Consider the following 14,066-nt stretch of genomic DNA (forward strand, 5'->3'; position numbering starts at 1 on the left):
TTTCCTTAGGAACTAAGCCACAGCTATTCATATGCCACTACTGGACTAGGTTCTAATTTCATTTTATAGCCTGGTTTCTAAGCGAAGGCAAAATGAACATTAGACTTGGGCTCCACTGAATGCAACGGGCCGCTCTGAATGAAGCCACATCTATTGTACACACAGGAGCATTATCCAGCCTACCTTTGGCCATTGAAACCTACTGAGAACAAAGGGAGTAGGGTGGACAGTGGCGGGCAGAAACAGACAGATACTCACCTGGCTATTTCTATTTTTAGTCATAAGACCACACATATAAATGTGGTCACAGGACGTTTCCTTTCAATAATTACATTCTCAGGGCCTCCTGGGCCAGAAATCCCTGTCATTATTTTTTAATGAATACATAGACTTGCGTAGAGATTATCTTATTGGTCCACAAAAAGCAGCCTTGAATCTTTGAGCAGAACAGCTTCACACCGTCTGGGACAATCACAGCCGCATCTGGGCCTCAGTCACCTCACAGCCAGCAAGGACCACACAACCGCAAATGCCACAGTGGCACCCTTATGCTTCCATGTTCCCCGTGGAAAAGAATGACCCCTAGGGAACCTCACCTGGGCATGCGGCTTTAGCAAGTAGCTCAGCTAAGTAATGGGGCAGAGACCTGCTTTCACTTTGCTCTACGCCCTGGGGGAAAATAAAATGACTTTCCATCAGACTCAGGTGTTCTCAGACAGGGCTGTTTCCCTCACCTCGGGCCACCAAGCATGGAGAGAATGAGGCTGAAAGAGGAACCAGGAGGGATGAAGTACTGTAGCAGGCCTGGCACTATGCCCCTCTAAGCACGTGGCTCGCACGGAGCCAGGAGGGGAAGCAGAGGCACTGCACGTTGTCTAATTAATCTTCACAGCAGCCCTGGGATATGGCAGTGTGATCATTTCTATTGCTGCTGCAACAAATGACCACACTAACACCTGGTGTGTGGGTTTGGTTGGGCTTCTGCTGAGAGTCTCCCAAGGCCAAAATCAAGGTGTCCGCCGCACCCTGTTCCTCTCTGGGAGCCCCAAAGAGGAATCTGCCTTCAAGCTCATTCTAGTTATTTGCAGAACTCAGTTCCTTGCGGCTGTGGGGCTGAGGGTCCCTTTTCCTTGCTGGCTGTAAGCCAGGAGCCTCTCTATGTCCACGCGGTTCCCTCCATCTTTAAACCAGCAGTGCCCAAATCAGTCCCTCTCAGGCTGCCAATGTCTGACTTCTGTTTCATCTCTTCTCCCTCCAACTGAAGCAAGTTCTCTGCTTTTAAAGGCTCACATGTTTAGACTGGCCTCCCTCTGGATAATCCAGGATCATCTCCCAACTTCACGGTCAATAGCCTTAATCACCTGCAAAGTCCCTTTTGTTATGTTCTCCTTGACCAGGCTTTAGTCAGCTTTCTTCTCCATGAGGCTTTGACCTTGGCCCCTGCCCTTGTTGAGCCTATATTACCCAGTTGTAGCAAGAATTCTGCTAACCCAGTTGAGAGAGAATCCCCCACACTTAATATTCTTTCTTAGTGATTTTCATCCACCGACCCCCACCCTGCCCCTTGCTCTCATGGTACTTAGAGTTGAGTCCTTCCCATATTGTGACAGGTTTGACACCTACTGTGATGGTGCTGAATGAAGTCTTCCTACCCACTTTACAAGACTCAGAGTAATTTTTTTCTTTAACACAGGGAGTAGGGGGTGAATATCTTCTGGGGGAGGACATTCTCCCTACCTCAGAAAACACTGTCTCCAGTTTAAAGACTTGGAAATAGACCCAGTGAAATACAGGAACTATTTCAAGGACACATAGCTAGTTACAGCTACAGAATTCAAACTCAAGTCCATCTGATTCTGTAGCCCATGTTGATACACACACAGGGGTGTGTGCCAAGTCTGACAGCCTGATGTCCTTGACTGCATTCTAGGGATGTGGATGGCGGTAGTGGTGGCTCCTTTTGGGCCTCACTGCGTTTCTTTCCTCAGCCCTGTCTTTTGCATTTGCTATGCTTTAGAAATCCCCCATTCTAAATCCAGGGATCCCATGCTCATCCTTCATAGATATGCTAAGGTCACCTTTTTTTATTCCCCCAGAAATGTGCACACACTCCCACCCCCACTACACATACACACACTCTTCTCACTCACTGGGCAATAGCTTCTTTTTATCTCTAAAGACCAAAAGCTAAGAGTGAGATGCAGCTGGAAGGAAGTAGATGCATCAGATATATTATGTGTTCTGTGTTATGCAAATTAGAGTTAAAGTGTACAATTTTAATGCAAAACAACTTCTGGGGGAAGAAAGGGCTAAAAGCCACATTTCCGTAAAGCCTGCTCCTATGCTAAACCGCAGACATAATTATCAAAACTATCCAGCTCCTGTTAAAAACACCGTGGGAATGAGGCATACCAGGCTCAGGCTGGGTGAGTGCTTGTGGGGTCTGCTTTCCTGTGGGAGCTGAGTCTGCTTCCAACAGATGACAGTGAGATGGGGTGGGCGGGGACAGCATGCCACTGAGGCCCGCAGTGGTCACCCTGGCTGGGGCCTTTTCCAATAACCTCATGGAATTTTGTGCTGCGAAATACAATCAATGCGAAAGAGGCCACCATGTCTGGAACCCCCAGAGACCCCACTTCTGGGAAAGGAAACACACCTGGACCTGCTGTTATTCTTCTACTCCATGGGCTCCACTGAATGCAATGAGACCTGTTTTATGTGGAGCTTCATAGGCTGAATGTATGTTCACCTTCCCAACCCTGACTCCTCTTCCCTGTCTCTTGATTTTGAACACACAGAGAGCAGTTTCCAACATTCTGGCCTTGAGGATGAATGTTCTGGCATTTGTTCCAGGTTTAGTAGGAGGCCAGGCAGCAGGCACAGATGAATAAACACAAATACCTGAGAAGGCTCAGTGCCAGGGTGGAGAGGAGAGCTGGGTGCTAGGGGCACAGAGTGAGCGGGGGTTGGGTAACAGGGGGCAGGGAAGGTGTCCATGCTCTGGGTTAGGCAGCCCCAAAGCCATGTTCCTCAGCTTGGTGGAGAAATGGGCATGTCAAGGCAGAGCCTCTGGACTGAAGTCTGGAGGGGTGGGCAAGGCCAGGGAGGGACCCAGCTGAGGAGCGTGGGCCTCATCCTTAAGACAAGAAGGAGCCAGTTGGTGGCTACCAGGCCTACCAGGGTGGGAGAGACCTGCATTTTAGACAGAGTGCGTTGGCAGGAACGTGGCAGAATGGCATTGAGGGGAGTAGACTAGAGGTGGAGAGTACTGGAGATGAAGAGGGACCATAGTTGTGAACAATGGTGAGAAGGAGCAGATCTTCAGGACTTGGTGAGCTGGGGTGTGGGGAGGCCCCTCTTGCCACCCTCTGGTGTGGGACCTGCCTGGAACATACAGCCTCCTCCAACCCCTAACCCCACCTCTCCTCTGCAGCGAAAGCATCTCTCTCCAACCCCATCAGACCCCTGCTCATCACTCCACCCTGCACGGGCTCTTCTGAATCCCCACCTTCACGTACTCAGGTGCCTGGCTAGCCTCGCCCACAGAGCTGATGCTGTTCACACACTGTATCCATTGTTGGACAAGCCCTGCATTTCGTGGCATATAAAATGCTAAGAGAAAGAAATCCATCTGCTGGGACCTGGCTATAGCATTGTGGAATGTTGGGATAGGAAAAAACCAAGTGTTTCCCACGATAGCTGTCTACAGAGATTTTTCTGTGGCTTAAAAATGTGATGAATTATAAATTGTCTCTCCCGCAGCTATGCAGAGGCGCCTCCCTACCTCCTTATGCGGATCAGCACTTGGTAATGCACCTGACTCGGAAGCCAGCTAGACGAGGTTGCCACTTGATTTGAGCAGATGTGTGCCAACAGTGCTAGAAAGAGAGGGTACTGGCAGGTTGGACCAGATGTGCCAACATTAAAAACAGTGTTTCTCTGAGTCCAAATGTGGCTGTCCCGTGGGAGATGGAACACATGCACTTTGGAGGGCTCAGGAGGGCGCAATAAGCCTGACACACAAGAGCTAGAGAAAGATGGGCTTCTACCTAGAAGTTTCTAACATGTCAACACAAAATTCTCAACAACAGAACATGCTGAACTGTGAAGCAGCGAATACACCACCATAAGGGGCATCGGAGGGGAGACTGGATGACTGCTGTCTGTCAAAGGTGCTGAGAACGAATTCACTTGGTGGCTGGAAAGGAAGGCATGTTGCTAAGGATCGTGAGAGGGCTCTGCTCAGAAAGAGAGAAATCTCATTCCCGTTGTGAACACCAAGGGTGGGCCTGGTTCCAAATCCTCTGGGGCCCCTGCAGGCAGCTCTGACCGCAAACCCGCACTGAAGGCCCCTTCATGTTCCAGGGCTGGGTCCATGAAGGGGAGTCATTTTGGTTGCTGGGTGTTGGGGTTTTCTGCTATGTTTGCCAAGCTTCCAATCCGGGCCCCATAAGGCAGGAGACTGGCTTTTCTGATGGATTTCCCTACACTGCCCAGTTTGGGAGAACAGATGCTCTGGGTCAGGCCAGCAGCCATAAATTTCTGAGAAATAACTCTTAGTGACTGAGGAAGAAAGTCGTAAAACACTCTGGAGGCAGGGACAGGAGAAAACAATGGCAGAGGACAATGCACTGGACTGTTGCTAAACACCAGATGATCCCCATGGATCACTGTCCTGGCCTGTGCCCCTGCTCGGGGCGCCCGTGACAAACACAGTGCCCGGTGCCCAGAGAGGAGACGGGGCCCCAGCATTTGGGGACTCTTCCTCTTCCTTTGTGGAAGCCTCCTTCATGGCAAACACTATACTAAGTACTTGAGGCAGCTGTGAACAAAACAGACCCAAATCCTTGCCGTTGTGCAGCTAATATTCTAGTCATCACATGACACAAGGAAGGAGGGAGGGAAGGAGTCAAGGAAGGAAGGAAGGAAGGAAGGAAGGGGAAGCTAACATTTCTTGTGCCCTTGTGGTGCCCAGGTTTTTACAGTCTCCCCTCAATGGATTTTCACAATGACCCCGAGAAATATCCCCATGTTATGCTTTAAATACACAAGGAAACTAAAGGGTCACTCAGTGTCATCAGCCAGATGGAATGGGTCTCTTGACTGCTCTTTCTGCAAACTGCAGTCCTGTTCCTCTGGCTGCACCTGGCCCTCTGCACAGTTTTGGAACCTGTACCCTGGGCCCCTTCACCCCCAGTGAAACACAAGGACAAGACGCCCCAGAATTTCTGTAGCAGTCATTCCAGGCCTTCCTCATTACCCCAGTGCTGAGTGCTATCTGCCTAGAGCAGCCAACAGATGTGACCCAGATGTTTCCAGTGCCACTGTCAATCCTGCTCTTCATTCTCTTTATCTCCAGTCTCTTTGCAACTCCAAATTCTCAAGTTCAGGGTTCCTAGCTCACACCTGCCTCTAGCCCTTGGCGTTCCTCCTTGGTCTTCCTGGCTTTTGCAGGTCGACTTCCCCCTAAGGGTCTGCCTGGTGCTCAGCATCCACCTGGTCCCATGGAGCAGTTCCCTGGTTGCCTCCACCCTCCCAGCAACTGCTCCTCCAGTGCCCACCCGGCCTTCTCCCACAGGAGTAACTTTAGGCCCCATTCCCTCGTCCTCTTCCTAGGCCATGTGGTCCAAGGACCCAGATTTCCCGCCGCAGCTCCCGGACACAGAGAGAGCAACTCACCAAAGTTCTCCCCACCCCAGATGTCCATGTCCACGTCATATTTTCCCAGGTAATCGAACCAGGATTTGTCCATCACGAAGAGCCCTCCAGCTATGATTGGAGTTCTGTGCATAGAGGAGGGAAAAGGGGGGATCAGGGATGGGAGGGGGATCACGGCCACATTCTTCTGCCCGAGCCATCCGGAAGCCATGGCCAGTTTCTTACCATTTCTGCTCCTCTTCAGGGAGAGGCCAATGCATTTTCCAACTTACCTAAACATGAGCATGTTCCTGGGGTTTCCCCTTTCATTATAAATCTCCTGATCTTGCAGATAGGCTAGCTCACTCATCAGCACACCTCCCGTGGGGGATCAAGACTCGCTTAGACACTGGCCTCCCACCTAGGCCCTGCCCAGCATGGCTCTCTTGGGAGCTCCCTCTTGGGACCAGGGGCAGTGGACCACTGACCAGGCACAGAAGGGCAGCACCTGCTAACAACACATGTGTTTCTTAAGACTGGGCTCCTCCCCCCTTTTCCCATCTCTGCCTCTCTGTTATGGGTTGAGTTATGTTCCCCTAAAAAACATATTGAGGTCCTAACCCCCAGTACCTCAGAATGTGACCTTATTTGGACAGAAGGTCTTTACAGAGGTAAGCAACTTAAAATGAAGTTATTAGGGTGGCCACAATGGGGCCTGGAAGAAAGATGGTAGATCAGGACAAAGCTATTGATAGCAGTGCAGAAGCAGCCCAGAGTCAACGCCACTGTCATGTTCTTGCACAGAACAGAGCAGATGTATTAGTTAACAAGCAGCAGTGGCCATGCCCTGATCACAGCCTCCACTGACTTCAATGGCTGCCTTGACCTTCCTGAGCTAAATCCTGACATCTAAGATCTGGGGGCTCTGCTCCTGGCCCTACGGGACCTTTACCCTGGTCAGAGGCTCAAATGGGGCCATTGGGACCCTCTCATGTTTAGCAGGAAGCACGAGTACACCATGACATGTTTGTGTGTGAACAACACCGGGCAACTCCCCAGCACAGATCTCCACCAGGCCCCCATCCCCTTAATAGATGTTTCCATGAGGACAGAAATCTCCTAAAATGAAAGCAAAAGTGGTACTGGCCTGGATAAGGGCTCTCTTGGTCTCTGCCCCAATCTTTTGAGCATGTAATGTAGCACGCCTCCCTATGTATGCCATGTGACAATGAGAGGGACCAAGGGGGAATGACTCAGCCCAGTCCCGCTTGCCCTGACTTACCTAATGGGCTCAGCGGGGTCCAGACGCCGAGCCTTCTGTTCTGGGGAGAGCTGCTCCCATTGGAAGTGGAGGCTCCAGTCAAACCCTAAAACACAGCACCCACATGGTTGATTTGGTCTCTCAGATGTACCTACAAAGCTTGCCCTTTCTGTCCCTGTTCTGGAAGTTCATGAATGTACCCAGTTTCCTGGGGAAGTGCGTCTCAGGGATAGCACGTCTCACCCTGGATGATCACAGCTTCCTTCTCTCTCTCTACCTCCTGCCTCTCTGCGCCTTCTCTGCTGGCTGCAGTTAGGAACGAGGGGTAGAGGAGAAAGAGACACAGGTGACAGAGCCCAAGGGGACAAGATGGACGGTTAGGGAACGCGGTCCTTGGCCTGGAACCTTGAGAAGGTGGAAGTGGGAGGTCTGGAGCGGCTGAATCACCTACAGCCAGACTTGGGGTGGGGGCTGGGCAGGGAGCTGTGGTGGGCCTCAAGGAGAGGGTGGTGTCTAATGATGAGGTGCTGGAAAAGTGCAGCCGGGGGTCCTTGCTTCCCTCCCCGTCAGGCCCTGGAGTGAGCCCGGTGTGAGAGCCGAGCTCTGGGAACTGGGAGCGACCGGCCCTCCCCTGCCCCTCCACTCAGTCCCGGTGGTAAGGGCCACATGGAGCAACTGGCATTACAGGATGTAGGACCGGACGTTCCAGACAAACCACTAGGAAGAAAGTTTTCCTCACCTTTCCCCTTGATAGCAATGACTAGGAGAAAAAAGAAAGTCCTTCTGGGGAGAGGGCAGGAGCCCCACTCACCGCCTCTGAGCTCCGCGGCAGACTCTATGTAGCTGAACGTGTCCAGGTTGATGATGTCAATCACAGGGCATACGACACGTGTGTTGTCCTGCCAACAACAGACCCCGCGCTCAGTGGAAGGTATGGTGGGAATCAGGGAGCTGGGTGGGGTCTCCCCCTGGTAGTGCCAGAGACTGGTTCTGCAGTCTTGACCAAACACTTTCCTCCATGGGGCACAATTTGCTCATCTATAAAATGGGGCACTGGATGCCGTGACTTCTCTAGTTCCGATGCCGAAAATGTTAAGAGCCTTTCCCTGATGCCCAGCACAGTGGTCATCTAAACATGGCGGAGGCCCGGTGCAGGCTGGCCAGAGAGTGCTGCATACCGAGAAGGGGGGCATCAGGAAGGAGGGGCTCCAGAAGCCCTTCACTGTCAGGGGCACTCAGCTGGGAAGGTGACCCCAAGCCTGCAGCCCCCAGAAGCAAAGCTATCCACCTACAGAGGGAACCTCTTGAAATTTCCAAGTACAGTAGTCCCTCTCTATATCGCAGTTCACTTATCACGGCCTCACTGTGTGAGATTTTTAAAAATATCATATTTAATTTTTTTATCGTGGATTTTTCACTCTATAGTGGGATTTTGTGGTACTGTATACATATGTTGTTAAAGTTACGTAGGTTTAAGAGTGTAGAATAAATGTAAGGTTCCTACTTAGTGGGGGGCGGGGGGTCTGGAACATAATACCCGTGGTAAGTGAGGCAATACTGTACTTCCATTCTATGCTTATGTTTCTAGGCAAGTTGGTGAATAGTGTTTCCAGAGACTCCTACCTTTGGTTGCCACCTGTGACACTCACAGATCTGCACCTCCAGCCCTGACTCCCCTCCTCACTTCCAGACTGAGATCCAGTGTGCCAGGGGCCACCTCCATGTGGATTTCACACAGCCTTTCCGTGGTGGCTTCATCATCTCCCCAAATGTACTCCTTTCCCTCGGTTTCCTATTTCTGTTCACAGAAACCATCACATATCCCACTTCCTCCCCAGCATTAAATTAAGAAGCTTCATTTCTGCCCATCAATCAAAACTGCTCATCTGAATGAATCCTGCCTCTCCTGTAGCTCCTCACACCTACCATGGACCCCTAGCCCCTCCCCACCCCCATCTCACCCTTTCCCTTTCAGTCTACAGGTGGCTGACAAAGTTGTCTCTCTGATATGCAAATCTCACTCTGCAGCTCAACAGCTAAAGACTTGAGTTGCCTCCAAGATTAGATTCCAACTCCTTAGCTGGCATCCAAGACCATCAAAAACAGGCCTGTATCCAGTCAAGGAACAAGTATAAAAGACCCATGGACATGAACTACAGGACGGGGATTGACTGTGGGAGTGGGGGGAGGTGAGCAGGGCAGAGGAAAGCAACAGGGGAAAAATTGGGACAACTGTAAATGAACAACAATAAAAATTAATAATCTAGCTTTCCAGCCTTACTACTTGCTACATTCCCCAGGCCACCCTGTCCAGAGGCATCAAAGTCATCCAGGGGACATTTTCAAAATCTATAAGACAAATTCACCACCTCCTGGGGGCCACCAATATATTGTATATATTTTTTAAATGTTCCCTAGTTCTGAGTGAATATCTCTCTGCCTGGTGTGCAGGAGGGGAAGATGGACTCCCATGGGCAGCGTGTGCTAGCTGTGAATACGGAGAACTGACAGCTAAATATATAGAACCCAGCAGCCGAGGACCAGACAGGACCGCTTCCCCAATCCTCCGCACTTAGCACCCCTGGTCGGCACCAGTGGGAACCTGTTTCTCCTTGCAGCCATTTAATTTCCTGGTTCAATCTTTCCTCTAAATGAGGCTGTCTTCTTATTTTAAGCTCAGATTCACCAAATGCCTGCTTTTACGTTCACAGATTTAATTTGGCCCTCAGCCTCCATGTGTGACTCATCCTGACAGTGACAAGGTGCCTCTGAAGCCAGTTGGCCCATTGGAAGAAAATGCTAATTTTCAGTGCATTGCTTCCACCTCTGGGATGTGCACAGATGCTTCCTTCATGGTCAACACAGCACCTGCCCAGCTGCCACCCGTTCTCTGGGGCTCCTTCCAGGCCACTGTCATCATGCATCGGTGTGTACACACACACACACACACACTGCCATCCACACCAATATCTACACACAGACACACCCCTAAATACGTTCTTGTGACTTGAATTCTGAAATGTTTTCAGAAGTTCAGAGTCTGGCCTTATTCTGTGGGTCTGATAAAATCTCATGTTACTTCTGTTTGCTGAGTTTTTGGAATTCTGCAGCTTCACCAAGTCCTATATCGACCCTTGTGTAGTAAAGGATTAACCTAGCCCAAACATATGTTTGGCCCTTGCCCAGCTCCCGAGAGGGAACTTCTAAGCCCTTGAAATGTCCTGCCTGTAAGAATATCTCTATTTGCTGGAAGCCTTGGGTACACAAGATAGTCTATGCTAACGATGTGATTTAGGATGATGGCCTGGGCCGTGTGGTATCAACTCAACTTGACCTCTGGAGGTACATGGACACCATGCGGGTGATCAGCCGTGTCTGTGTTACCAACTCCCAATTTAAACCCTGGACACCAAGGCTCGGGTGAGCTTCCCTGCTTCACAGTACTCTACGTGTTACCACATATCCGTGCTATCTGTATACCACCACTGGGACGGGACAGCTGGAAGTTTGTGCCTGGAACTCTCCCTATGTACCTTTTCCTGTTGCTAATTTCAACCTGTATCCTTTTACTGTAATGAGCAGGAACCATGATTGTAACAGCTTCGTCAAACACCTGAAGGTGGTCTTAAGGACCCCCAAACTGCAATCCTATTTTTTAAACAATCTTTCTTCAATATTTGGAGATTGAAATGCAAAATAAAATGCAGGTTTATTGCCTCATCCATAGGCTTCCCCAGAAGCAAACCACAGGCTCTCTGCCTCCAGCACTGTGCAGGCTCTGGTTCACTCTCCTGAGAAGTTCTGAGGGTTTCTGTCCTATTATTCCTGTCACGTTTCCATCGCAGCATCTACCTGGAGTCATGGAGACCAGAGAGGCAATGAGAGATATTTGGGGCTAAGTGCTGTGTGGAGCCATGGCCTTGACAAGGGGCTGTAGAGACTATATAAACGACCCATTGAAGCTAGGACACAAATCTTTCTGAGTGACTCTGGGACGGGCGTTAGTACCTGTTCTGCTGTTGTACCCCCCAGCCCCAGCCCAGAGCCTGGTAGACAGCAGGTGTTAAGTTGGTATTGGCTGAAAGAGGCCATCTATTAATTCCTGCTGAAGGCACTGTGTCAATGGCTGGCAGCAAAGCAGGTGGGTCAATTACAGCTGAGCAAGATGGCCTCACCCCGTGTAGGCTCAAGGATGGAGGGACTCTCTGTAAAGATACCCATGACAATCACAGATCCCCACCTGCCTGTCCCAGGGGGCTGTATCTTTCAGGTTAGGTCCACAGATAGATCAAGCAGACAGCAGGTGGAATCCTTGGCAGATCCAGGACTATGCTCCCCTCTTCTCCCCCGCATCATTCAAATCCACGCCCAAGCCCTGCCCCTCCACTGGGAGTCAATGGCCATCGATCACTCCTGCAGTCATGCCTCTCATTTCTCCACCTGCTCATATAATTAAAACCACATTGTGGATGGGCAATCAAAAAACTCCTAGAGACTCTCTTTCATTCATTTTGTCAACTAGCACGACTGAGCACTTACTGTTGTTTAGGACTTGTGGGAGGTACAAGGATGAGTAAGACCTCGCAATCTAGGGAAGGTGGTGGACAGCTGAGGAGCTTTACGATGAGGTCTCTAAGCTACCCTGGAGGGAGGAGTGGGGGACTGGAGAGGACCCTCAAGGAGGTGATGCTGTGACAGGAGACTTGGGTTCCTATTTAGGTTCTGCCATCTAAAATACACATGACCTGAAGCAAATCAGCACCCAGGGAGGGACTCTGTTTCTTCATCTACTAAGCGAGAACAAATTAGTATTTGCAAAACTGTCCTGCCTTCCCAACAGGGGCTTTGGAATAATTGAGGGCTTTGAAGCATATGTAAGCCATTGTTTATATCAATTTACCAAATGCTACAGGATTGAAATTTCTTAAAAATATCTTTTTCTAGTAAAAAATATGTAGATAAGGAAGCGGAAAAAAGAACCCTATGTTAAAAAAAATAAAACACAACAATTTGGTGCTTGTTTCAAGCATCATCATGTAATTGAAGGAGAGAGAAGGAAAATCGAGATTTTTTTTCCATGTGGAAAACACCAGCCAAGGACAGATTCTGAGAGCTCAGGCCCAGCCTCTTTATCTCTTTTCTATTTTTGAAAATCCCAAACCCCAATTACGGCTTAACATTTCCACTTCCACTCAAAAGATCAAATCGCATTTTACTCTGAGACAAGACACATACGAAGACACGTGGAAATGCTGGCTGGCACCCATCCACACTCACTCCTTATCCTGAGAGGGATGTCTCAGCGCGACCATTCAGTCATCACAAGTCAGGGCCCGGTGACAACCTCCACAGGAGCAGAGCAAGGACCGCTGCCTGGGTTTGTCTGACCAACCCTCTGCTACAAAAGCCTTAGGTCAGACAGTGATGAGGACCTGGATCTTAGCCCGGGAGGCTGAGCTCCATCTTGGGGCCAAGTGATGCCCAGGGGAGGAGCCCTGGGTGGCAGGCAACACTCACAGGCAGGAATGAGGAGATGAAGCCTTCCTCTGCCTACAGGTAAGTCTGGCTGCCACCGCAGAAACGAGAGCATTTTTCAGAGAGGGCTTCTGAGATGGACTCAGACCCCGGGAATGAAAAAGGATGAGGAAAGTATAAAGACCCCTGAACACATCCTGCATAGGGACACGTCAGCCTGACGGATCCTATTATAGGTCAAACACCAAGTTAGCCCATGACCCAGCAGTTCCACTCCTTGGTATGTACCTCACCCCCCCAAATTGGAAGCGGGCACTCAAACAAAACCTTGTGCACCGGCATTATTCACAATAGTAAAAAGGGGGAAACAATACAAATATCCACTAGCAGATGAACAGATAAACAGAATGTGGTTACTGTGTGTACTATGAAGATGTGCTATAGTAAGAAATAGATATTTGGCCCCTGTTCCTGGGTCATCAAACAGGGCTATTACAACCCTTGTAACTTCTGACTGACGGGGGGTGGGGGGTGAGAGGAATATTTTTGTTCCTAAGCCCCTTTCACCACACCTGAGTTTATGTTAATTAGAGACCTGTGGTGGATGGGGGTGGGTTGTTAGAGGAGCCAACCAGGTGATTAGAGAGCTGGAACTTTCACCCCCACCTCTGCCCCTCACTTCTCCCTCCAAGCTTCCCCTCACCCCACCTAAGGGAGGGGACAGATACCCGAAGGTTGAGTTCGATCACCATCGGCCAGTGATTTAATCAATCTTGCTTGTGTAATGAAGCCCTGAACACAGGGTTCTGAGCGCTTCTGGGTTGATGAACTAAGGGCGTCTGCAGAAGATGGGGTCTCCCTCCCTCGCAGCTCTACCTGTTCATTTAGAGGCAGGAAGGGAGCCTGCTTCCCTCCTGCTGCACCTGCATCACCTCCCCAGGGCATCTGGCTTCTCAGATCATTTCTGAACACTGAACACCTACTCTACAACAAGCAGGGTGACCATAACGAGGTGACTGGTGCCCCCAATGGGTTGTAGTCTGTTAGGGGAGACAGGGAACCCAGAAAAGAACTTGCAGGGCCAAGTGGGCTGTTCTTGCCTGGAGTGATCCCAGCTGCCCAGGCAGTCAGGAAAGTCTCCTGGAGGACGGGTGATATGGACAAGGGGAGGGCACCCAGGAACAGGAAGGGCGTGGTCAGAGATGAAGCAGCAGGAATTTGGGGCATGTTCAGAGGGACGGAGTGGCCCAGTGTAAGACTGGGGAGGCAGTGCTGTGGCTGCAGACTGAGCTTGAAGGGAGGAGAGGATTTGGAAGGGCCTCCAGAGCCAGGCAAAGCCCCTTCACTGAATAGTCCATTCATAACCTACTACTTCTCTCTCCAGACCTCTTTGCCAAGATGATGTTAGAAAGTGGGGAGAGAGGGTTTTCTAAACAGCACTCAGTGTGCGAGCGTCTGCAAAGTCCTGAGCTTGAGAGAGCCTGCAGAGAACGGGGGCGTAGGACCCCTCTGCTTCTCCGTTGGCCTCACTCACCTCTTTGACCCTGTGCAGCAGTGGCTGGAGCCAGTCCCTGTTCACCTCACAGTGGCTGTCAAGGAAAGTCAGAGTGGTGCCTTGGGCAATATCAGCGCCCCGGATCCGTGACCGGACCAGACCTGCAGTGGGGAGAAATGGCCACGTGGGTGCCCAAGT

At 50.4% G+C, this 14,066-nt stretch overlaps 1 protein-coding gene across 1 annotated transcript in view; it reads right to left on the bottom strand.

Annotated features, from left to right (window-relative positions):
* The window catches only part of GALNT14 (polypeptide N-acetylgalactosaminyltransferase 14), a 187,409-nt gene that overhangs the window by 23,285 nt on the left and 150,058 nt on the right, over window positions 1-14,066 (bottom strand). The window contains exons 6-9 of the mRNA XM_090280203.1: window positions 13,908-14,029; window positions 7,710-7,797; window positions 6,920-7,004; window positions 5,680-5,783 (exon numbers count right to left, since the gene is read on the bottom strand). Of these exons, the coding sequence (XP_090136329.1) occupies window positions 5,680-5,783; window positions 6,920-7,004; window positions 7,710-7,797; window positions 13,908-14,029 (399 nt within the window). The remainder of the gene's footprint in view (window positions 1-5,679; window positions 5,784-6,919; window positions 7,005-7,709; window positions 7,798-13,907; window positions 14,030-14,066) is intronic.

The sequence above is a fragment of the Furipterus horrens genome, unplaced genomic scaffold (assembly GCF_987537825.1).
Source record: "Furipterus horrens unplaced genomic scaffold, mFurHor1.1.pri manual_scaffold_6, whole genome shotgun sequence".
Classification (NCBI taxonomy): Eukaryota; Metazoa; Chordata; class Mammalia; order Chiroptera; family Furipteridae; genus Furipterus; species Furipterus horrens.